Source organism: Mobula hypostoma, chromosome 5 (genome assembly GCF_963921235.1).
Source record: "Mobula hypostoma chromosome 5, sMobHyp1.1, whole genome shotgun sequence".
Taxonomy (NCBI): domain Eukaryota; kingdom Metazoa; phylum Chordata; class Chondrichthyes; order Myliobatiformes; family Myliobatidae; genus Mobula; species Mobula hypostoma.
In genome coordinates, this window is record NC_086101.1 from 13,474,210 (window position 1) to 13,499,509 (window position 25,300).

Sequence of the window (25,300 nt, forward strand, 5' to 3'; positions counted from 1 at the left end):
AACTTCAGTTCTGAGTGTTGTTTGCTTACTTTTATTCTTTCCCACGTTCTGTGTTTTCCCCCTTCTCTCTGCATGTTGGGTGATCAACAGTCTTTTTAAAAATGGGTTCTATTGGGGTTCTTTGTTCTGTGGCTGCCCATAAGGAGATGAATTTCGAGGTTGTATAATGTATACATTCTCTGATAATAAATGTACTTGAACTGTGGGAAGGGGTACAGGAGAGGAAGCCATTTCTGCATTGTATAACTCTGTTTAAGAAAAAAGGGAGAAGAAAGTGGGTTCTATGGACCCATTAGTGGGCAGCCGTCCATCCCAGGGGATTACGGGTTTGTGCCTTTGGTGGACCGTGTCCTCTCCAGGGTGCAAGCCTGGGTGGGAAGATCTGAAGAACCGGCTGTTGCCCATGCAGCAGGTTCCCCCTCTGCATGTCACTGACATAGTCCAAGGGAAGGGCAAGCGATGATACAGCTTGGCACCAGTGTCGTCGCAAAGGTTGTCAGAATGAAGTTGTAAACAACATCAAACTGCCTTAGGGACCCGGTTCTGGATTTCTTCCTCGGGGTTTACTCCCGAAGCCTCTCCCATGGGTGGGTATGGCCGCAACGCAGCGGAGGTTTGAAATAACAATTTTTCTTTTCCCAGGTGGCTGCCATCCACAGCTGACGAGCCCCACCTGCTTGCAGCAACTGGTTTTGAGGCACCAGTGGTCTGCCTTTGCCCCTTCCTTCATCAGTAGAAACAGTTCCGCTGGGCCTAGTAGCTAAGCCACACGTGAAGGCCAAGAGTTGGACTTGGTTGAAAGAGGCTGTTAGAGTCACACACCATTTGGAGCATGTTTTAGGTAGTGGGAGCTTCTCTCCACTACCATCCCGGCTATGACAACCTGAGGAACCATGGACCAGTTACCCTGTGACCGATGGTAGGGAAATGCTGCCCTCTGGTACTAAGGAAGTGGTAAGAGGCATACAGGAAATAATGACAAGTTTGGGCAGAGTGAATGGAAAAGGAAAGCTAATTTTTCAGGGTGTGTCTAGCAGAAGTGTGTACCAGATGATGTGGTGCTTTGGGCTCTCCAAAAGTCTCAGCCAAGTTAAAGTCAAACTCAAGTTTATTATCATATGCACAGGTGCAGTGAAAAACTTACGTGCAGCATCGTCACTGCCGCCTCTGAACAATTCAGTAAAAATGTTCAGAATGGATTACCTCTAACAGGCATTTCTGCAGATGATGGAAATCTCCACTAACATACTCAAAATGCTGGACAGCATCTATGGAGGAGGATAAACAGTCAGCCTTCAAGATGATCCCTTATCAGGACTGGAAAGGAAGGGGACAGAAGCCACAAAAAGAAGGGGCTAGGGGCAGAGGAGTACAAACTGGTCGGTAATAAACGGGGTTAGATTGGGTCTTGCACTAACACCTTAGGAGTCGCCATAGACTCAAAATGTCACTGTAAATGCGGAGCCTGGGTGAAACAAATCACCAATAAGTATGGACAAATTTCACATTTGCTGCGATGCTGTATTATATGCACACCTCGTAGAACATTCCCATATTAAATGTATTTTGCTGTTCTTGCAGAAGGCCTCAGGCTTCGCTTTTCTTCTTAGCCTTTGAGATGAGTCAAATTTCTTTATGTTTTGCAACACAAATTAATTTATTTGAACAAGATTGTTTCTAGAGGAACACACATCAAAGTTGCTGGTGAACGCAGCAGGCCAGGCAGCATCTATAGGAAGAGGCGCAGTCGACGTTTCAGGCCGAGATCCTTCGTCCTGACGAAGGGTCTCGGCCTGAAACGTCGACTGCGCCTCTTGCTATAGATGCTGCCTGGCCTGCTGCGTTCACCAGCAACTTTGATGTGTGTTGCTTGAATTTCCAGCATCTGCAGAATTCCTGTTGTTTTTGTTTCTAGAGGCGAGGTTTTAAAATCGAATTTGGTTATTAAATAACGGTATTTTTCCTCGCCATTTTAAAGTTCTCCGTGTTCTCTTTACGGTTACGAATGGAAACACGATACCGGCTGCTATTTGTGCATCCGAGCACGGATTAGCCAATTGGAATTGTGAACATAACACCCTTCATTTGCATAAAACGGCGCATATCAGACAGATGATTAGTATTTAATATTGGAATAACTGTGCTTAAATACTTTGGCCAGATCGAAGAGGTTAATTCCTTTCGGGTGCCAAACTAGTCGAACTGATCGGGTTTTTGAGTCAGGCAAGCCTGAGGAGGAATTACAGTATTTGCAATGTCGACCGCTGATGCTGTTCCCGCAAATGGCACGGCTGTGGGTTCCAAGAGCATCTTGTCAAAGAAGGGCTCCGAGAAACAGAAGAAGAGCAGGAAGGAGAGCTACAGCACCTACATCTATAAAGTGCTGAAGCAGGTCCACCCGGACACGAGCCTTTCGTCCAAGGCCATGAGTATCCTCAACTCGTCCGTCGCCGATATCTTCGAGCGAGGCTTCCTTCCTGGTGCAATACACCCGCCGCCAGACCATCTCCTCCCGGGACATCCAGAGTGCCGTCCGCTTCCTGCTGCCCGGGGGACTGGCCAAACACGCCGTCTCGGAAGGAACAAAAACGGTCACCAAATACACGAGCTCCAAGTAGATTCTCCCCGAAAAAGATTAAACCACCAAACGGCTCTTCCGCGAGCCATCCAATCAAAGTTAAAATGAGATCATAACTGATCAGCAAAATACTTGTAGGCGTCGAATTAGAAGCGCATTAGATATAATGAAAACGAAAAAACCAAGGCTGCAATTCTTAAAATAAATACTGGAAGCACTAATGTCTGACAGCGTTTTGAAAGAAAGTAAACCTTTCAGTTCGAAGACCCTCGTCTCAGTTTGGTATCAAAATAACCTATAGAAAGTAAATTTTGTCCTATTATTTCAAGTATTCAAATGTAAGGTGCAGCCATGCCTTGGCGTTCACTTGTGAACAATCTGTACTTAGAATCTATATTTAAATTCCACGAGTTTTGAATATAAAAGAAACCATCCAAATTAATTTTATTATTGGACATTCAAAAGAAAATAGTAAAATCTCATCATCTCCAAGTCTCAATTTATTTCGAATAACCAATATCAAATTATGTTTGACCTCAATATCAATTCACATTTTTAACAGACGTCAATAATAATCACGGGATGTGTTTCGGACACATCAACAAAATTCATACAAACTTCTGTGTTCCTAATTGCAATAAAATTTGTCCAACAATGTTGGGATACTATTTACACATAAAATTCCTACGGAATTCCATCCCCCAAACCAAGGCTGACCAAATATTAATGTACAATTTTAAGGAAATTTGTCCAAATCTATGTAACTAGTTTCTGAGAATATTCCTTTGTTTTGTCTATGAAAACGCTTATAAACTAAATACAAGGCTAGGCACCCTGACCCTTCGATAATGAGAAAGAGTAATGGAACATCTTCTGTTTGAGATGCTTTGACTTCTCCTGTTGTGCTTCCTGTTGCCCTGGTCCTCCCAGTGTATGCCAAAAACCTAGTGCGGGTCTTTCTGGCAGCAAATATCAAATACTGTACATCATTTACACATCTTGCTGTAGGCATGATATTATCTTGCCAACGTTACCTTGAACCTCTCTTAAAAACTTAGGTTAAAAAACCATCCTTTATTTTCCTGACGAAGGGTCTCGGCCTGAAACGTCGACTGTACCTCTTCCTAGAGATGCTGCCTGGCCTGCTGCGTTCACCAGCAACTTTGATGTGTGTTGCTTGAACTTCCAGCATCTGCAGAATTCCTGTTGTTATCCTTTATTTTCTTTCAGTTCTTTGGCAGATTTAAAGCATCTGCTCTGTAACCATCGCATAAGTGTCATCGTAAAGACGACACATCAGTGCCTCTATTTTCTTAGAAGTTTGCGTAGACTTGGCACATAACCGAAAACCTTGACAAACTTCTGTTAAAGAAGTTAGCTAACGGGTTGTATCAATGCCCAGGAATGGAACGTAGTGAATCACAGGCACAGACCTTCTCACCATTGAGTACATTTACACAGAGCGCCGCTACAAGAAAGTAGCATCTTTCAACAAAAGACACCCCCCCCCCCCCACCACCACCACCATCCAGTTCATGCTCTCTTCTCGCTACTGCCTCGCAGGAGGTACAGAAGTCCGAGGTCCCACACCACCAGGTCCAGCAACAGTTACTACTCTACAACCATTAGGCTCCTGATCAGCGTGGATAACATCACTCACCACAGCTCTGAACTGATTCTACAACCTACAGATTCTCATTCAAGAACCCTTTACGAATCATGTTCTCGGTGTTGTTTTTATTTGCACAGTGGTTGTCAGTCTTTATGGATAGAGTTTCATAAATGTCTACAGTATTTCTCATTTACCGTAAATGTCTTCAAGAAAATGAATCTCAAGGTATGGTAACATAGACATACTTTGATAATAAATTTACTTAGAACCTTGATAAAGCTTGCATGCTCCAGACTATGCGCAAAATGTTTTGGTTTGAAAAACTAACACGTCATTTGAAACAAAGGAAAATGCTGTTTCTTTCATTGGAATTCCAGAGGGCAATTTTAAAAAACTTCCATAATGTTAAATTTTAAGTCTGCTTTGGTTACCGTGCTTATTAAGGAAAAGGATTAGAGTTTGGTCTCAACCTAGTTCACTGAAGAAACAGAATTATCGAAGCAAAACACGCGAAATGCTGGAGAAAGTCATCAAGTCTGACAGCATCTATGGACGGTTGATTTTCTGGGCCGTTTATCCCTTTCAAAAGATGCTGCCTGACCTGCTGAGTTCCTCCAGCATTTTGAGAGTGTTAAAATGACGGCACGGAACAGAATATGCACGAATACTAAAATACAATGTGAAAAGCATTATAAAGTGGCTGGGTCTATAGTCAAGCAGGTGGGGGGGGGTCTAATTAGACAATAAGACATAGGAGCGGAATTGGGCCATTCAGCCCATCGAGTCCGCTCCGCCATTTCATGGCTGATCCCGCATCCCATTCAACCCCATAAGACATAGCAGTGGTTCATCAGATTGATTAGATCTCATGTTTAGGATAGTTGGATCTCTCCCTAAGGCGAAAATTCCGCAGATAAAACACGAGGCAAAATTAATCTTTATAAGGATATTGCAAATGAAATAGTGAATTAGATGAAATATTTCTATTGTATCTAATCTAAATGTTAGAGCATCATAGTTGAGTAACAAGTATATGCACTGGGAAGTTTACTGGGGATTTGAAGCCAAACTGGTTGTTCGAGCAGACACGTGGCGCGGTTTTGCTGCTTTTGCTAATGTTTGGTGGCTCTTAAAAGAGCCGTTTAATGTAAAGAGCCATTTCTTGCCCTTCGAGGTGACAGTCTGCGGCTGCCTCTAGTAGCGCCGGGATCCGAGTTGGCGTTGGCGCCCCACCGGCCGCCGGGTCCGCCCGCGATTCACTTTGCCTTTGGCAGATTTGTACCGGCGATAGACCTGTGCCGTCCCAGCCCTGCCTGCTTTAGGCTTGAGTCGGGCACGGGCCTTGGCTTTGGCGCGGGGCCGGGCGCCCGTTTTGGGCCGGCGCTTGAGGGGACGAGCGGTGGTCTTCCGTGGCTTAGTCTGGCGCCTTGGGCTCCTCTTCTTGTTCCGCGTCCTCTTGGAAGGGGCAGGAGTGCGCCAAGCCGCCTTCCTGCGGCTCGTCTCTTTCTTCTCCTGCTTGGGAGCCGCCACCCGGTTCAGCTTGAAGGAACCGGCGGCGCCGAGGCCGCTAGTCTTCACCAGCGAGCCCTTCTGCACCAGCTGGCGTACCGTCAGGTTGACGCGAGCGTTGTTGCGGTTCACATCGTAACCCTTGGCCGACAGCGCTTTCTTCAGGGCTGCCAGCGAGATGCCACGCCTCTCCTTGGTAGCTGCCGCCAAATTGAGGACGTGGTCGGTGATGGTGGGGCCATTCTGCGGCTTCTTGGGCCGCGGCGGCGCCTTTGGCTGAACCTGTTGCCGCGACGGTTGTTGCTGCTTCTTTTTCTTCACCGCCCCATCCTTGTCCGGTGCCATCCGACCTTGCGGCGGGGTGGAGCCGCCACCGCCTCCCTTTTCACCGGAATCGCTGCCGTCTACCGTCTTCTGGTTTTCCGCCATACCGGAGCCCACCAGAAGCCGCTCTGCTGCCACCTCCTTCTCTCTCTCTCGGCGAGACCCGGCGCCGACAGCCGTATTTATAAGGCGGAGGCGGACGGGGAAGAGCAAACCCGGGTCCTCCCTCTTCCCTCCCAAACTGATCCCGTCGATAATCCTGTGCTTTTCTGTCATGCTAACCTCCCCTATCCCCGTCAAATCCGCACGCCCCGGCTCCCCAAAGCCATCCATTCCTGATCCGCCAGCTGCAGTTTCTCCGATGCCAGTCACTTTTTGCACCGGCTGTCCCCCAGTCGAAGAGCATTTCAGGCGGACGATGAAAAACCTGCGTTCTGCTCCTTCTCCTGCTGAAAACGGCCGAAACTTCATCGGCTTCTCGGGATGAAAGTATTCCTCCTACGCCGGCCAGTTGAAGGTAAAATTTCCAGAAAAAAAGACTCATTTTACAGTTTGTATTTCGCTTGAATTCTTTCGTGATTGTGACTACGATAGCACAAATTGTACACCAATTGGAATGCTTAAATTCGATGAGATTAAGCCAATGAGATCTCTTAGCTTGATAAATGTCCGCGGTATTTTTAAAAAGCGGTATTTTTTAAATTACTAGTTCCTGCTTTTCTGAAAAAGAGTAATAAAAATATTCTAAATTATTATGTTGTTTAGAACAGTCTTTCTAAATACGACGGAGCATGGCTTAGCTGAATGATTTGAATCTTTTACCATTATCATTTTAACATTCAGCTATTCTTTACGCAAATCTTCTAATAAATAGATAATTTACAGTTATTTTAATACAGATTTCTGACTTGCTTATTTTCGGTACTGTAGTGGAAACGTTTGTCTACACAGATGAACAGATGCATTCTCCCTTCGTCTGCAGCTAAAATCGTGTCGTCAAGATTCGTCAAGCATGTTCAACGGCCGTGATTATTTCATTTGGCCAGGTAAGTTTTTTTTTGTTATTATTTTAGTTCAATCTGCATAACTATAATCGAGAAACCGTGATAACATGGATTATAAACGGGTTTCCGTCTGTTTTCCCGGTTTCCGCACATCAAGCTTCGAAGTATTTAATCTAGCGTCCTTCATTCGCCCGGGTACTGTGGAGAACAATTTTAACGTATTCTTACAGAGGGAACCCTGAGAAGTGATGCACAGTTAATCGTTCCCGGCTGGTTTTATTCTTATTTAAAGTCAACAAAAAGTTCCGCTTTAATTATGGCATTGCTTATTTGAATTTAGCAGCAACGAGATTAAACTGAGGGGTTGGGGAGGAGGTTAGATTATTCCTACATAGCAAAATGTGCAGTAAACGAGGTGTTGTGCAATATTTCTTCAGCTTTTTCAGCAACAATACGAGTATAAACGTATATCCACTGACAAGTGTTGGCCAAGAACTTAAAATGATGTCCAAGTGGCTCGAATATTTTGGGTGTCTGTTTAATTATAGCACGTTAATCCTGAACTGGATTGATTGAAATCTATACTTCTAGAACAGGATTCAAAAACTTTTATGTATTTACCTGGCCATGTTAACGTTCTTCTATTCTGTTTTGCCAAGCTTTGTTAATTTCATGGAACGTTAAAGTATACAAAATGTTAATGGTCTGGTTTATATTTCTAACGTGCAAAATCTAAAATGTAGTTACTTTCTTTGTCAATAAAAGCTTTTGTGAATGCAATTAAGAGTGGAAGATGCAAGTGTTATTAAAGTCAAAACAATCTATATCTTAAAATGACTGTTCTTTTTGATACACTTGTCCCATAAGAGAATGCATGTTTCTCGAAAACAATTAAAAACAAACAAACTTCTGCAGTTTCTTTTAGGACACAGAACATAGATCCTGTATGGTACAGGATCAGGCCCTTTGCCCCACAATGTTGTGGCAGACAAATTTAATTAATAATCAAATGGCTAACTAAACCAATCTCTTCTGCCTACGCAATATCCTGACTATACCTCTTCCCACACTGTCTCCTGTAAAAGTTCCATTCCAGTTTCTCAGTTCCATCACCTCTGCTGCGTCTGTTCCTAGGATGAGGCTTTCCTTTCCAGGACCTCAGAAGTGTCTTCTTCAAAGGATGGGGTTTCCATTCCTCCACCATTGATGCTGCCCTCACCTATGTTGCATCAATGTTCACCCCACCTTTCCGCCACCTTAACATTGACAGAGTTCCTCCTATCCTTAACTACCACTCCGTGAGCCTCTGGTTAAAAAATCCTTCCCCTCCCTTCTTCTTCTTCTTCTTCTATTCCTCATTTTGGCCTCTTAGCTCTTCATGCCTGCTTATCACTCCCCCGGATCCCCTGTGCTGCAGTGTTCTATAACTCCATAACTCTCAAATGCTATTATTAGAGTGAAATCATAGGTAGGTGTCAGATGCCGGAAGATGTGCGCAGAGTATCATAAAACAGCAAGAGCTCATCTTTCCAATAACTCTAAAGTTCATTTCACAGAATGGATAACTGACTATCAGAACTCTGGATAACAGTCACAGTTCATGGCAACGGTATGAAGTAAAGACTTTGGTCAGTTTGCTCAGAATAAAACTTGCAATTATGTATTTTATTTATTTATTACCGGCCCTTCCAACCCATCAAGCTGTACCACTCAGCAAACCACCAGTTTAACCCTAGCCTAAACACAAGACAATTTACAATCACCAATTAACCTACTAACCAGTATGTCTTTAGACTGTGGGAGGAAACCAGAGCATCTGGAGGAAAATCACGCACACATGGGGAAAACATACAAGCTTTCTTACAGAAGTCATTGGAATTGAACTCTGAACTCTGATTCCGAGCTGTCACAGCGCTGCGTTAACCTCTACGCTACCCTGGTGCCCAAATCACAACAGCTAGAAACAAAAATTCAGAACAAAATAAGGGTCATAGAGTACTACAGCACAGAAACAGGACCTTTGGCCCATTTAGTCAGTTCCAAACCATTAATTTCTTGTCCTGTCAACCTGCACCCAGACCACAGTATTCCATCCCCTTCCCATCCACGTACCTATCCAAATTTCTCTTAAATGTAGAAACTTCACCCTCCCCTTCTGCTGGCAGCTTATTCCACACTCAAACCACCCTCTGAGTGAAGAAGATCCCCGCAGATTCCCCTTAAAGCATTTCACGCTTTACTAATTGTGACTTGGAGAAGAGTAAATTCATGAAAGCAAACTATAGTTATTGGGGAAATATTGTTTTCAACTAATGGAATTGAATTCCTTTGAATAAGGGAAATGGTCAGTATTTTATGATGGACTTCCATAGGTCATTCAGAAAACACATCAGGAAAACTGAAGAGGACTGAATTTTTTAGAATTCTGGTGGTGATATGAATTGGGTAATTGGCTCAGGGACAAGATGCTGCCCACACTGGAATGGAGATAGTGTTAGAGTTCCTCAGGAATGGGTAAGAGTATCTCTGCTTCTCCTGGTATACATTAATGACTTTGACTTGTGCATGTGGATGGCAATTTTGAATAGTGTGGATGACCGTGAGGAGAAGAGAGATTAGATTACAATAGATCCAAGCGGACTAGTGGGCAATTGACAAGTGAAATTTAACACGCAGATTTTCAAAAGAGTACCCAGTTGTAATGAGTTCTTCGGACTTGAGCGGGGAGCCAGAGAATGTTGGGCTCCAAAGTTTTTAGAGCACCTGAAGTGGTTCATTGTTGTTTAACAAGAGTTGATAGTTGCTTAGAGTTCCTTATGTTTTTTCCTCTCGAGTGAATCAACCTTTGTAATTTGGTCTGCTGGTGATTTCTGTTTGAGCTTGCTTTGAATTTATTTTGATATGTTTGGGGTTTCCATGGTAGTTGTATTATTTAAGCAGAAGCCTGATTAGTGCTGATCGCGGGGGTCCTAGTTTTGAGAATGGTACATATTGCGACGTCACTCCGACAAAACCACCAATGTTCTGTTGGAATTTTTATAAACAAAACCTTGGTCACCATCTTTCCCCTGCACTTGGGTTCTGACATTGCTAGTGCACATTGTGATACCTAGTAATAAGGATAAAGATATCAAGGACACAATCAGAAGCAGTTTTGTTGTCACTGGCATGTATTGTGAAATTTGTTGTAAAGATAATGAAGTGGTGTTACTTGGTTCATGGACTATTCAGACATCTGGTGGTGGTGGAGGAGAAGCTGTTCCTAAAATGTTTACATTCCTGAGACACATCAGCGTTAAAAGTGCACACATTTCTGAAAGTGGTAGTTCAAGCTGCAGTTGAATACAGGACTTTGTATCTGAAAGCAAAGTTACTAAGGCAGGAGAGCAATATCAACCATCTATAATTTACTGAGTCATTGTGTGGACCCCAACACGTCAAATTCTGCCAATCACTACACAGGAAGAATTTAAAGGTCTTAGAAAAGATAGGACTTAGAAATCTGCAGCACATTAAAGGCCCTTCAGCCCACAATGTGGTGTCGACCATGTAACCTTCTCTAGAAACTGCCTGGAATTTCCCTAATGCATAGCCCCTCTATTTTTCTAAGCTCCATGTACCTATCTAAGGGTCTTTTAAAAGATCCTATTGTATCCGCCTCCACCACCATTGCTGGCAGTGCATTCCACGCACCCGCCACTCTCTGTGTGAAAAACATACCTCTGACATTCCCATTGTATCTACTTCCAAGCATCTTAAAACTATGCCCCCTCGCGTTGGCCCCATTTCAACCCTGGGAAAAAGCTGGACATAGGGAGTAAGTTAATTGTTCATTGTGAATTGTCCTGTGATTAGGTTAGGGTTAATCGGGACTGCTGAGTGCAGAATGGCCGAAGGGCTGGGAGGACCAACTCCACTGTGTATGAAAACCTTACCCCGACATCTCCCCCGTACCTACTTCCAAGCGCCTTAAAACTGTGCCCCCTCATGTTAGCCATTTCAGCCCTGGGAAAAAGCCTCTATCTATCCACACCATCAATGCCTCTCATCATCTTATACATCTCTCTCAGGTCACCTCTCATCCTCCATCACTCCAAGGAGAAAAGGCCAAGTTCACTCAACCTATTCTCACAAGGTACGCTTTCCAATCCAGGTAAAGTCCTTGTAAATCTCCTTTGCAAAGATTCACTGGAATCATTTGGAATTAGAATGGGTTTATATTATTCAAGGTTCAAAGTACATTTATTATCAAAGTATGTATACCTTGAGATTCGTCTGCTTACAGGCAGCCTGAAAACAAAGAAACCAAGTAGAACCCATTAAAACAAAGACCGTCGAACACCCAATGTGCAGGTAGAAATGAAACCATGCAAACCATGGAAGTAAGCCAATTATATTCAGAACTGTAGTTCACGAAAGTGAGTCCAGAGTCGCAAAGCCGGTCATCAGTGCAGAGACAAGCAAACCTCAGGGAGCAGTGAACTGATCACCACCCATCCTTCTCCTCCAGCCCTAACACCCTGATCTTTACAACCTGGCCCAGCGCCTACGTTGGCCAAACAGCAGGTCGCTCCTCACTGTCAGGACCAGGACCCTGCTGCTTCATTACATTCTCGGGCCTGGGCCCCACTGCCTTGATCTGACCCTTCAGTGTGGCTCAGGACTTCAATCATCCAAACAATGGTTCGTGGCCTGCTTCTCGGGCCTGAGTCCCGCCTCGCCTCACCCCCAAATCGGCTGCTGCGACGGCCAAACTTTGGTTCATTCACCGCTCTCTCTTGGCCTGCACCTGCCACACCGCACCCATCCTGCGCCTTAGAGATCTCCTTTCACATCACAGAAACGCCAGGTTGTACCAGCCGTTCAACAGCTCAGCTCCAGAAGGGAAGTCGCAGGCTAGTGACGGCAGTGATTGGTTCAGAGAAAAATTGTGATTAGTACAGTAATTTAGTTTTGTTTGCCACCAGGAACTCGTCGCTCTGCTTCACCGGCGCCATGTTAAACCGGAAGTCACGGGAACTGAGGCATATGTGAGAATCCTTCAGATGTCCCTGATGTAACTACCACCATCCCTGGCAGCACGTTCCATGTAGACGTGCTCAGTGGTGTGAAGGGCTTCACCCATGATGGACAGACCACATCCATTACTTTTTGTAAGACCGGGAAAGAGATAAACTGGATTATTCTTACAAGCCGCATGATGTGTGGGGGATTAAAAGACATCTTTCTGTACCATGAAACTTGTATGAACATGTGAAAACTCCCTTTGAATTAACTGTTCCAAAATATATATTTATGAAAATATCTGAAGAAAGTGGATAGAATTGGCAATGAGGCCACTTTTAATACATTTTGGAAGCAGAAATATTCAATGGCGTCACAGATTCAGGTTGATGTGTTTATCAGATTGACATCAAAGCATGCAGTGAAATGAGTCATTTGCGTCAATGACCAACACAACCTGCTGATGTGCTGTGGGTCACCCACAAGTATTTCAGCACCAACACAGCATGTCCATCATGGTCAACAGCTGAATAGTTCCATTTAATATCAGGGAATGTATACGGTATACAACCTGAAATTCTTACCCTCAACATACATCCTCGAAACAGAAGAAAAAAAGCCCAAAGAGTAGGAAAAAAACCCAAAGCCTCTTGCCCCTCTCTCACGCACAAGCAGCAGCAAGTACCATCAACCCTCTCCCCCTTCCCCTTAGCGTAAAGCATCGGCAGACCCGTCACCCACCACGCCAGCAACAGCGAAGCCCCCAAAGAGAGACCATGGTCTACAGTCCATCAGAAGCTAGCTGCTCACTCTAACATTTTCGACACCCCATCGGCTCTCTCTCTCTCTCTCTAACAAGGGAGGGATAGATAATCGCTCCTTCCACGGCAACAGGGGAGACAACAGTCATTATTTCAATGTTACCGTCAGTCAGAGGTGTTGCTTTTTATTTCGAGTTCTCCAGCTCGAGAATCAGCAAATCAGCAGAGCAACACAAGCCCCATTGTTTTTCCCTCTCGCTCACACAGACAAGTCCTCCACTCTGGGCCTCCAAACTACCTGGAGGTGAATGTAGAAACAAGATAGTAAGAGTCATTAATGTCAGTGTAATACACTTGTATTCTGTCCGGGAAAATTGATAGTATTTTTGGTATCAGAATGCATAAAGCAGTTTTGAAAATGCAATGATTCTATGAAGACTCAAGATTATTTAATGTAATTTCCAGTACACAAATGTAAAGCAGAATGAAATAATTGCCACTCCAGATCCAGTTTGTTATGAAAAGAAACACATTAACACACAAAACACAATAAGTATACATACATAGGTAGCTTATATACATAGATTGATTGTATGTCCATAAAGTGACACTGGGCACAGGTATATCTGCACATAAGAAAATGATGAAGTAGTGGTGGTTGGGGGTGTGGAGTGGTGGTTGGGGGTGTGGACCTGTTGATCAGCCTAACTGCTTTGAGAAAAGTAACGGTTTTTGAGTCTGGTGGTCCTGGCGTGGGTGCTGTGTAGACTCCTCCCTGACAGGAGTGGGACAAGCAGTCCGTGACCAGGCTGGCTGGGATCTTTCATGATATTGCTAGCCCTATTCTGGCACCTCCTTGCATACTTACCCTATAGGGGTGGCGGGGGGGCGCAGTTGGATAGTGCAGGTGATGCATTGAACAGTTTTGACTGCCCGTTGCTGAGATTTCCCATCTGCCAGAGTGTAGTGATGTAGTGTAGTCAGGTGCTCTCGACTGCACATCGGTAGACAGTTACAGCCTTTATTTAGTTACTTAGCCAGCCAGCCCTTCCAGCCTTTCGGCCATACTGCCCCCAGCAACCCCGATTAACTGTAACAGAACAATCCACAATCAACTACTAACCTACGTCTGGACTGTGGGAGGAAGCCTGAGGAAAACCTGCATTCCACAGGGAGAACACACAGACTCCTTACGGGGACCAGCGCCAGAATTCAGCTCCGAAATTAATACTGTAATAGCATTGTGCTAACTACTACCACACTACCATGGCACCTCTTTACTTGAGTGTTTGGTCTATAACAAACTATTATTGAAAAATATGGATAGCAACACCTATAAGGGTGCTCAAGAACGGAAAGAATCTCATCCTTTTACCCAACTGCCGGCTTTCAATGTAGTACCGATATGTATAACACGAGTAGAAAGTGTTGGAGTGTTCAGTTCTTGGTTCTAACAATGGACAAGATTTTAACATAATATGGTAACCGAAAAGGTTTCCAAACCACATCAGTTCTTTATAGGGGTCTCATACAAAGCACTGTGAGTTAGTTAATGTTCGGGTGATACTGTTTTAGCCATAAGACCATAAGATATAGGAGCAGAAGTAGGCCATTCAGCCCATCAACTCTGCTCCGCCATCCAATCATGGGCTGATCCAATTCTTCCAGTCATCCCCATTCCCCTGCCTTCACCCCACACCCTTTGATGCCCTGGATGATCAAGAACCTATCAATTGCTGCTTTAAATACACCCAATGACCTGGCCTCCACAGCCGCTCGTGGCAACAAATTGTACAGATTTACTACCCTCTGACTAAAGTAATTTCTCCGCTTCCCTGTTCTAAAGGACATCCTTCAATCCCGAAGTCATGCCCTCTTGTCTTAGACTCCCCTACCATGGGAAATAACTTTGCCATACCTAATCTATTCAGGCCTTTTAACATTCGGGATGTTTCTATAAGATCCCCCCTCATTCTCCTAATCTCCAAGGAGTACAGTCCAAGAGCTGCCAGATGTCCCTCATATGATAAATCTTTCATTCCTGGAGTCATTCTTGGGAATCTTCTCTGAACCCTCTCCAATGTCAGTGTATCCTTTCTAAAATAAAGAGCCCAAAACTGCACACAATACTACAAGTATGGTCTCACGAGTGCCTTATAGAGCCTCAACATCACATCCCTGCTCTTATATTCACATCCCTGCTCTTATATTCTATACCTCTAGATTGAATCAAAATGAATGAATCAATGACTCAAAATTTTCAAGACTGAAATCAGCAATTCACACATAAAATCCTTAGCTTTGTTTCAATGCTTGAAAATCCACCAATTCTTTGGATTTCCAAGATTACTTCTCCAGTGTTTGAGGTAAGATTATATCGATCGAGGGTGTATTCATTAGCATTTAGAAGAATGAGAATTACCTAATTTAAAAGAATAGAAAGCTAGGCGGAGTTGTGGATACTGTAGGTTACAATAGGAAATCGATTGGACGTGGAATTGAGCTAAGAAACTGCTCAACTCAGTGAAGTTTGAAGTGATACACATTGGAAGGTCGAACTTGAGGGTAGAGTTTAGCGTTGTTGGCAGGATGCTCAGCAGTGTGGAGGGATAGAAGGATCTTGGGAACTACATCCATACATTGCTCAAGTTTGCCATGCAGTTTGATAGGGTGGTTAAGAAGGTGTATAGTGTGTTGGGCTTCATCAGAAACATAGAAAACCTACAGCACAATACAGGCCCTTCAGCCCACAATGCTGTGCCGAACATGTCCTTACCTTCGAAATTACCTAGGGCTACCCATAGCCCTCTATTATCCTAAGCTCCATGTACCTGTCCAGGAGTCTCTTAAAAGACTTTAACATATCTGCCTCCACCACCGCCGCTGGCAGCCCATTCCACGCACTCACCACTCTCGGCATAAAAAAACTTACCCCTGACATCTCTTCTGTACCTACTTCCAAGCACCTTAAAACTGTGTCCTCTCGTGCTAGCCATTTCAGCCCTGGGGAAAAAGCCTCTGACTATCCAAACAATCAATGCCTCTCATCATCTTGTACACCTCTATCAGGTCACCTCTCATCTTCCGTCACTCCTCAAACCAGGCAACATCCTTGTAAATCTCCTCTGCACCCTTTCTATGGTTTCCACATCCTTCCTGTAGTGAGGCAACCAGAACTGAGTACAGTACTCCAAGTGGGGTCTGACCAGGGTCCTATATAGCTGCAACATTACCTCTTGGCTCTTAAATTCAATCCCACGATTGATGAAGGCCAATGCACCATATGACTTCTTAACCACAGAGTCAATCTGCACAGCAACTTTGAGTGTCCTATAGACTTGGACCCCAAGATCCCTCTGATCCTCCACACTGCAAAGAGTCTGACCATTAATACATCATATGTGACCTACCGAAATGAACTACCTCACACTTATCTGGGTTGAAATCCATCTGCCACTTCTCAGCCCAGTTTTGAATCCCATCAATGTCCCGCTGTAACCTTTGACAGCCCTCCACACTATCCACAACACCCCCAACCTTTGTGTCATCAGCAAACTTACTAACCCATCCCTCCACTTCCTCATCCAGGTCATTTATAAAAATCACAAACAGTAGGGGTCCCAGAACAGATCCCCGAGGCACCCCACTGGTCACCGACCTCAGTGCAGAATATGACCCGTCTACAACCACTCTTTGCCTTCTGTGGGCAAGCCAGTTCTGGGTCCACAAAGCAATGTCCCCTTGGATCCCATATCTCCTTACTTTCTCAATAAGCCTTGCATTGGGTATCTTATCAAATGCCTTGCTGAAATCCATATACACCACACCTACTGCTCTTCCTTCATCAATGTGTTTAGTCACATCCCCAGTTAGACGAGGATTGAGTTCAAGAATTGTGAGGTAATGTTGCAACTCCATAAAACTCTGGTTAGACCACACTTGGAATATTGTGTTCAGTTCTAGTTGCTTTATTATAGGAAGGTTGTAGAAACTTTAGAGAGGGTTCAGAGGAGATTCCCCAGGATGGTCCCTGGATTAGGGAGCAAGTCTTATGAGGATAGGTTTTGCAAGTTAGAGCTTTTCTCTTTGCAGTGAAGGAGACTAAGAGGTGACTTGATAGAGTTGTACAAGATGATAAGAGGCATAGATTGAGTGGACAGCCAGGACTATTTTCCCCCAACATGGAAATAGCTAATACAAGGGGTGATTGGAGAAACATATAGGAAGGATGTCAGACATAGGTGTTTTTTTAATCACAGAGAGTGATGGATGCTTGGAATGTGCTGTCAGGGATGGTGGCAGAGGCACATACATTAGGGACATTGAATGGACTCTCAGATAGGTGCATAGATAAAAGACAAATGGAAGGCAATCTCGGAGGGAAGAGTTAGATTGATCAGGAATACGGTTTTAAGACAGATTGTTTCTGATGACACAAAAGTTGGGGAGGTGACACAAAAGTAGGAGGTGTTGTGGAAAGTCTGGAGGGTTGTCAGAGGTTATAGCACAACATTGATAGGATGCAGAACTGGGGTGAGAAGTGGCAGATGCAGATCAGCTCAGGTAAGTGTGAAGTGGTTCATTTCGTTAGGTCAAAAACTTGAAGACAGAATATAATGTTAATGGTAAGTGTGGAAGATCAGCAAGATTTGGGGACACTCAAAGCTGCTGTGCATGTCGACAGTGTTGTTAAGAAGGCGTATGGTGTGTTGACCTTCATCAACTGTGGGATTGAGTTCAGGAGACAAGAGGTAATGTTACAGCTATAGAAGACCTTGGTCAGATCCAAGTAATGTGCTCAGTTCTGGTCACCTCACTACAGGAAGGATGTAAATGCTATAGAGAGAGTGCAGAGGAGATTTACAAGGATGTTGCCTGGATTGGGGAGTATGCCTTATGAGAACAGGTTGAGTGAACTTGGCCTTTTCTCCTTGGAGCGACTGAGGATGAGAGGTGACCTGATAGAGGTGTATAAGAGAAGGATTGATCATGTGGATAGTCAGAGGCTTTCTCCCAGGGCTGAAATGGCTGCCACAAGAGGACACAGGTTTAAGCTGCTGGGGAGTAGGTACAGAGATGTCAGGGGTAAGTTTTTTTTACTCAGAGCGTGGTGAGTGCGTGGAATGGGCTGCCAGCAACGGTGGTGGAGGCGGATACAATAGGGTCTTTTAAGAGACTCTTAGATAGGTACAGGGAGCTTAGAAAAATAGAGGGCTATGCATTAGTAAAATTCTAGGCAGTCTCTAGAGAAGGTTACATGGTCTACACGACATTGTGGGCTGAAAGACCTGTAGATTTCTATGTTCTATGGCAGATCAGGCCTTGAACTACTAAATGGCCACGCAGTTGCCCTGAAATGAGTCACAGATCTTTCAAAGAAAGTAAGGGCAGCTGCCAAGAGTAAAACAAAACTCTTTCTACGCGTATTTCTTCATCCATTTCAGCAGATGTCTTCCAAAGGGGGAGAGAATAGAGACGATTCGCCGTTTCCCAAAATCCGCGGGGTTAAAGCAGCAAGTTCAAAGTCAGGTTTGTTGCAGAGGTATGCGTACGCAGGAAATAAATTCAATGGAAAATAACTTGGTACACAGCATATTATAAGCATTAACAGAAACTTAAATTGACATAATTTAACCAAAAAAAAACAATAGAGGAAATTGAAAAGGAAACAAAAAAGTAATACAGCCCGAGGTTAGGTTCCGGAAGTGTTGAACCCGGCCAAAGGAAAAGTACAGTACTGTATACAACTTGAAGAGCTGCGGGGTGGGCGACGTGCCGGGGCGAACCCAACTCCGTGAGCAGGAGCAGGTTGGTTCCACCTCGTCCGCTTCCCGCCTTTAAAAGGAGAGCAGCCGCCGCCGCGCCGCGTCTTGAGGCGAGTGCGTGGGATGGCTGACATGGTTCCTGCTAACGACGAGGGCGCGGCTCCCAACTGCCCCTTTCCTGCCACCAGTGGCCTGCTCTCGGCTGCCAAGAAGAAGGCAGGTTATAGGGCACAGAAGAAGAAAGGCACGGTGGCCGCCACCAAGGAGCGCCAGGCGACCAAGCTGGGCGCCGTGAAGACCACCTCGGCCGCCGGCTCCCGCCCTCGTCAGCCGCCCGACACCTTGCGTTGCAAAGGTTCCGCCGGCAGCTCTGCTTCCGCTCTCCGCTCGAATCAGGAGGGGGAAGGCGAGCAGAGAGAGGTCGAGAAGCAGAGCAAAAAGGTGGTTCGGAAGAGAGCTGCAGCCGCAAAGCCCACTGCCCGGAAAAGAGCCGCAGCAGCCGAGCCCAGTGCCCGGAAAAGAGCCGCAGCAGCCGAGCCCAGTGCCCGGAAAAGAGCCGCAGTAGCCGAGCCCGCTGCCCGGAAAAGAGCCGCAGCAACCAAGCCCGCTGCCCGGAAAAGAGCCGCAGCAACCAAGCCAGCTGCCCGGAAAAGAGCCGCAGCAACCAAGCCAGCTGCCCGGAAAAGAGCCGTAGCAACCAAGCCCACTGCCCGGAAGCCGGCGGCCAAAAGCCCTCGCAAGTGCACGACCGCCATGGCCAAAAAAGCGCCCAAGCGGCCCGCTGTTTACAGGGCAGCCAGGCCGTCAAACAGATAGATGGAAGCCAACTATCCGAACACAAAAGGCTCTTTTCAGAGCCACGCACACATTTCTATCGAAGGGCTATAGATATTAAAGGCACATTACGGCACAATCAAGCTTTAACATCTTTTTCAATCCTTTCAATAATCCATATAAATTTGGAAAAGTTCAACAAATGCCGGATATGTATTTTACTGTATCACACGCATGCTGACAAGCAAATTCTTCATCCTTTTTATGCGTTTGCTGTCCAAACTAATAGTATAAAACAGGTCTATATCGAAAATAAAACTATGTTTACTTCTGCCTTCATATTTTTCTCATTTTTCTCTCTTGCTGCTCAATATTTAATTTGATTTTGCTATGGTTGTGGTTTTTGTGGATATGCTGGTTTTTTTTGCTCGTTTGTAATAAAAAATATTTTTTAAAAATAAGCTTGATGGGAAATTTTGCAGCAATTCATGACATTTGACAACTTTTACTGAAATTAAATTATTCAATATAAATCATGTTAACCTTTTAGACCTGACGTCAATGGTTCATATCAAATATATTGTATACTCAATACACAATTACTTTATCCCAGTCTCTGGAATATTTATAAGATTAAAGGATATTAAATAAAATGAATAATAATTATGTTTTTGTAGAAAAACCTTGCTGGGTTAATCTAGACTTGCAAACAAGCGATCTAGAAAACGGAGCTGATTTGTCTTCTTACACAAAATGCTGTAGAATTTAGCAGACCAGATAGCATCTATGGAAAAAAGTACCTAACCCTAAAAGTATTTTTTTCCGTCGATATTGCCTGGCCTGCTGAGTTCCTCCAGCATTGTGTGTGTGTGTGTGTGTGTGTGTGTGTGTGTGTGTGTTGCTCGGATTTCCAGCATTGCAGATTTTCTGCTGTTTCTGATTTGTCTTCTCATTGGTCCAATTTTGAATACCTGGCTATCCAATCAGAAAGCGGATTTAGAGCCCAAATTGCTATAAAAGGAGACGCCGCGGGGTTGCTTCATCATTCTCGTTTCGGGCGTGAAGGAGCTCTCTGATCATGTCAGGTCGTGGCAAAACCGGAGGGAAGGGTCGCGCTAAAGCGAAGACTCGCTCTTCTCGGGCTGGTTTGCAGTTTCCTGTGGGGCGTATCCATCGGCTCCTACGGAAGGGTCACTATGCTATGCGGATTGGCGCTGGTGCCCCTGTCTACCTAGCGGCAGTGCTAGAATACCTGACGGCTGAAATTCTGGAGCTGGCAGGCAACGCTGCCCGAGACAATAAGAAGACCAGGATCATTCCCCGCCACCTTCAGCTCGCTATCCGCAACGACGAGGAGCTCAATAAACTGCTGGGAGGGGTTACTATCGCCCAGGGTGGCGTCCTGCCCAACATCCAGGCTGTGCTGCTGCCCAAGAAAACGGGACATCCTAGCAAAGTTTATACTTAAATACAACAGGCAAAATTTAAAAAAAAACAAAGGCTCTTTTAAGAGCCAGCCAATCAATTTTTAAAGTGCTTGATCACAATTTCGTTTTGGTTCCATACCTCGAATAAGATAATTTTGGAGGTGTAACGTGGTAGTTACCAGAGGTTTCTAAACAGTTTAGGACTGGAGGAACATGTTAAGATGGTGAGTGAATTGTTTACCCCAGAGGACTGTGATGGTGGATTGGGTCTTGGAGTTTTAGGAGACTAGGAAATGGGAGAACCGATAAGGGGACCGGCGACGAGACAGATCACCCTTGATCATACTGGATATCCTAAACCACTACAAATGAAAGGCAGGACAGGCTTGAGGGGCAAGTGGTCTACACCTGCAAGGTAAAATATTTGCACCACAATATCCAGATGACTTCAGCTTTAACACAGTTTCGGAAGAGAATTCTAGGCCATCTTGTCAGGAACTTCACTTAGAGAGTATTCAGTATAACTACTACCTTACCAGCTTGGGTAGTTTGTACCCTTCATAAATTCACCTTAATTCTTGGATCTCTTTTATCCAAGAACTACATCACCACTTCATGATAGATATCGTTAACTTGTTCCATGGTTGATATGCATGTGCTTTGTTCCCCTGCCTCGCCTTTAATATGTGACATTTCCAACCTCTGAAACCTGAAATTACTTGTCAAGTTTATTGTCATTTAACTATATATAAATAACCTATATATCCATATATTGAAACTGAAGCATTTCTCCAAACTAGGGTGTAAAGCACAGTAATACACATGGTTAAGATTTGTACTGCTAAGCTGCAGGTATTTCATGTTAGCAGCTCTGTAAGACGGTCTGTTGTATTTAGGTTTCGGCTGAGATAAGAGGCTTCTTGTCTAAGGTAGGATTGTGCTGTCAGCCAATCAGAACGGTGGAATTGAGAGAAGGTTCTGGAGAAAGCTGGGCTGAGGTGTGTTTTTTGGCGGGAGCTGGGAGAAGACAGGAGGGAAGATGGCCGAGGATGCCGCCCCTGTTGCGCAAGGTGCTTTGTGCAGATGAATGGCTTCTAGGAGCAAAGACCGATACTCCCGCGGGAGACCTGTTTGTTCGAGATGGATTTCGAGCGACGCTTTGGAAGGCGGCGTGTGCGTTCACGCAGACTGAGAGTCCAGCGCCCAGTTGGACGACTGCAAGATGAGCTCCGACTTAAGTGCGCATTTGACTGCTTAAGAATAGTGGGCCATGTGTCTGGCCCCAGTGCAGCCCCAGAACACACTACCCCTGATCTGTACGACTTTTAGTGTGGGTGGAAGCCGGGGCACCAAGAGGAAACCCGCGTTCTCATGGGGAGAATGTACAGATACGTTACGGACAGCAGTGGGAACTGAGCCTCGACAGCCGGCACTGTAAACGCTACACTCCTGTGCCACTCGCCCCTTTCATTGCATGAAGACCTCAACCAGGTGAAACACTCTGTCAAGGTCTATATGAATTTATCTTTTTCAATGAGATCACTAAACTCTCGAGAATAAAGAATCAGTCTGCTCAATCTCTGTTAAAGCAAACCTGCCACCCAAGGAACTGATCTGGCGAAGCTTTGTAGAACTCTCTTTATGTTGTCGAGTCATAGGGCTACGGTCACAGCGTGTCTGCCTGAGCTCGTCCCTCCTGTGAGCTTGGCCCATACTTCTCTGAACCTTTCCTATCCATGTACCTGTCTAGATGTCTTTTAAGCATTGAAATTTTACCTGTTTTTACAACTTCGTCTGGTAGCTCATTCCTAATACGTACCCATTGCCCTGTGTGAATAAAATAAACCAGACATGAGTACAAAACCGCTGAGAGATTCCGGTTTGACGCTGGCACAGCTGCTGACACAAAGCACCAAAGCCCCGGGTTTGATCCTGACCTCTGGTGCTATCGGTACAGGGTTTGTACGTGCTGTCTGTAACCGTATGGGCTTCCACTGGGTGATCAGGTTACCTCAACATCCCTAAGACATGCAGATGAGTATATTAAATGGCAGCTGCTAAAGCCCCTAGTTTGTGGGTGAGTTGTAGAGTCTGAGGAGTTGAGAGGAATGTAGGGAGAATAAAATAGATTAAGAGAGGATTAGTGTCATTGTGTGGTTGATGACTGCCATGGATCTGGTGTGGATGAGGGGTTAGTTTCCTCACTGTATCTTTCTCTAAGTCTCTTCCTGTTCTACATAAGAAATAGGAGTAGGCCATCCGGCCCATCGAGCCTGCCCCACCACTCAATAAGGTCATGGCTGATCTGTCCATAAACTACCTGCCTTTTCCCCATAACCCTTAATTACCCTATGTAAAAATCTATCTGACTGTATCTTAAATATATTTAGTGAAGAAGCCTCAACTGCTTCCCTGGGCAGAGAATTCCACAGGTTCTCCACTCTCTGGGAAAAACAGTTTTCCTCATCCCCATCCTAACTCTTCTCCCCTGAATCTTGAGGCAATGTCCCAGAGTTCTAGTCTCACCTACCAATGGAAACAACTTTCCTACTTCTATCTTATCTATCCCTTTCAAAATTCTGTATGTTTCTATAAGATCCCCTCTCATTCTTCTGAATTCCAAAGAGTACAGTCCCAGGTGACTCAATCTGTCCTCATAGATTAACCCCTTCATCCCTGGATCCAACCTGGTGAACCTCCTCTGCACTGCCTCCAAACCAGTATATCCTTCCTCAAGTATGGAGACCAGAACTGCACACAATACTCCAGGTGCGGCCTCACCAGTACCCTGTATAGTTGCAGCATTACTTCCCTGCTCTTGAATTCAATCCCTCCAGCAATGAAGGCCAACATTCTGTTTCCCTTCTTAATAACCTGTTGTACCTACAAGCCAACTTTTTGCAATTCATGCACAAGCATTCCCAAGTCCCTCTGCACAACAGCATGCTGCAATCTTTCACCATTTAAATAATAATCTGCTCCTCTGATATTCCTTCCAAAGTGGATGATCTCACATTTACCAACGTTGTATTCCATCTGCCCACTCACTTAACCTATCTATATCCCTCTGCAGACTCTCCACATCCTCTGTACAATTTTCTTTTCCACTCAGTCTAGTGTCATCAGCAAATTTTGCTACATTACACTCAGTCCCCTCTTCCAAATCATCCTTAAGAATATTCTTCCTTTAACTAGTTATTACAAAGTCTCCTCCCCACTACATTTCGTACCTTTTTTAAAATCCTGAATAAACTTCTATTTGAGTTTTCAGTGTTTTATCTGCTCCCTTATCCTGACTGGCTGTGTCATCGTCTGGAACGAGAACTGTACTATCCTCAATCGCAGGACACTGCAGAGAGTGGTGCGGACAGCCCAGCACGCCTGTGGAAGATTTTTACTCCCTTGGATGTAAGAAATAAAATAAATACAATGCAATACAAAGCATCGGTTTGTTGGCAAACAGTTTCCATCACTGGGTTTAAACTCAGGCCACAGCATGGATTGTTATCGTTTAAAAGCTCTTCCACGGTAGACTTATGATCCAAGGCCAGTCTTATTTCACCGATCATCCATCCATTCCACTTGAAGAACGCTTATACAGAGGGCAGTTTCAGAGGCTGCAAAACATTTTGAACGACCAAGATCAGGATAGTGCAATACAACCACTGCCACTTCCTTTTAAAAAAAAAGTCAGTTAAATATTTCAAACACAAGCAATTCTGCAGATGCTGGAAATTCAAGCAACACACATCAAAGCTGCTGGTGAACGCAGCAGTTAAATATTTCGGCACTTTTGTTGAAACCAAAGAACCACAATAACAAGATGTGAGAAAGATTAAAGAAATTTGCTTTATTTTTGTCACATGTACATCGAAACGTCGAAACACTGAAATGCGGCGTGTTCTCAAAGGAGAAGGATTCCAATTCGCTAAAACGGATAATCCATTTTTTATACCATTGGCTGAATGGAGAATTTTATTCCCGCCTATCATTCAGGCCAAGCAGAGACAAATGAAGTAATGACCAATGAAAATTGCAATATTGCAATCAGATTAATAGATATATAAGGAGAGGCTATGCTTCCTGGTGCTTGTTAAGAAGTGGGATGTTGGGATGATGTGAAATTGTTAGGAGTAGTGGTACTAAAGCCAAGACTCGATCATGTCGCGCTGGATTGTAGTTCCCTGTAGGTCGTATCCATCGCCTTTTTCCCGGAGGGAATTATGCTGAATGAGTAGGGGCTGGAGCTCCGGTCTATCTGGCGCATTTCTCGAGTATCTAACGGCCCAGATCTTGGGACTGGCGGGTAACGCGGCCCGGGACGACAAGAAGATGAGGATCATTTCCCGCTACCTACAGCTCGCCGTCTGCAACGATGAAGAGCCCAACTGTTGTGTGGTGTCACCATCGCCCAGCGTGGAGTACAGCCCAACCTTCAGGCTGGGCTGCTGCACAAGAAAATGGGTCAACCCAGCAAAATATACATCTGGGCGATCAAGCAAACATTCAGACTGGTATATTACAAGCTCACCAGTCTTATTT

General features: G+C 44.7%; 2 protein-coding genes and 1 pseudogene across 2 annotated transcripts; all 3 read left to right on the forward strand.

Moving 5' to 3' along the window:
* Nucleotides 1-2,254: 2,254 nt before the first annotated feature.
* Nucleotides 2,255-2,618, forward strand: LOC134346451 (late histone H2B.L4-like; annotated as a pseudogene).
* A 16,062-nt stretch (nt 2,619-18,680) lies between these two features.
* On the forward strand, nt 18,681-19,373 carry LOC134346453 (histone H1E-like). The gene has a single exon (XM_063047821.1). It carries the CDS (start codon nt 18,681-18,683, stop codon nt 19,371-19,373), a length of 693 nt encoding a protein of 230 aa, XP_062903891.1.
* Nucleotides 19,374-20,409: 1,036 nt separating this feature from the next.
* On the forward strand, nt 20,410-20,799 carry LOC134346454 (histone H2A-like). The gene has a single exon (XM_063047822.1). The coding sequence runs from the start codon at nt 20,410-20,412 to the stop codon at nt 20,797-20,799; it is 390 nt and encodes a 129-aa protein (XP_062903892.1).
* The last annotated feature ends 4,501 nt before the right edge of the window (nt 20,800-25,300 follow it).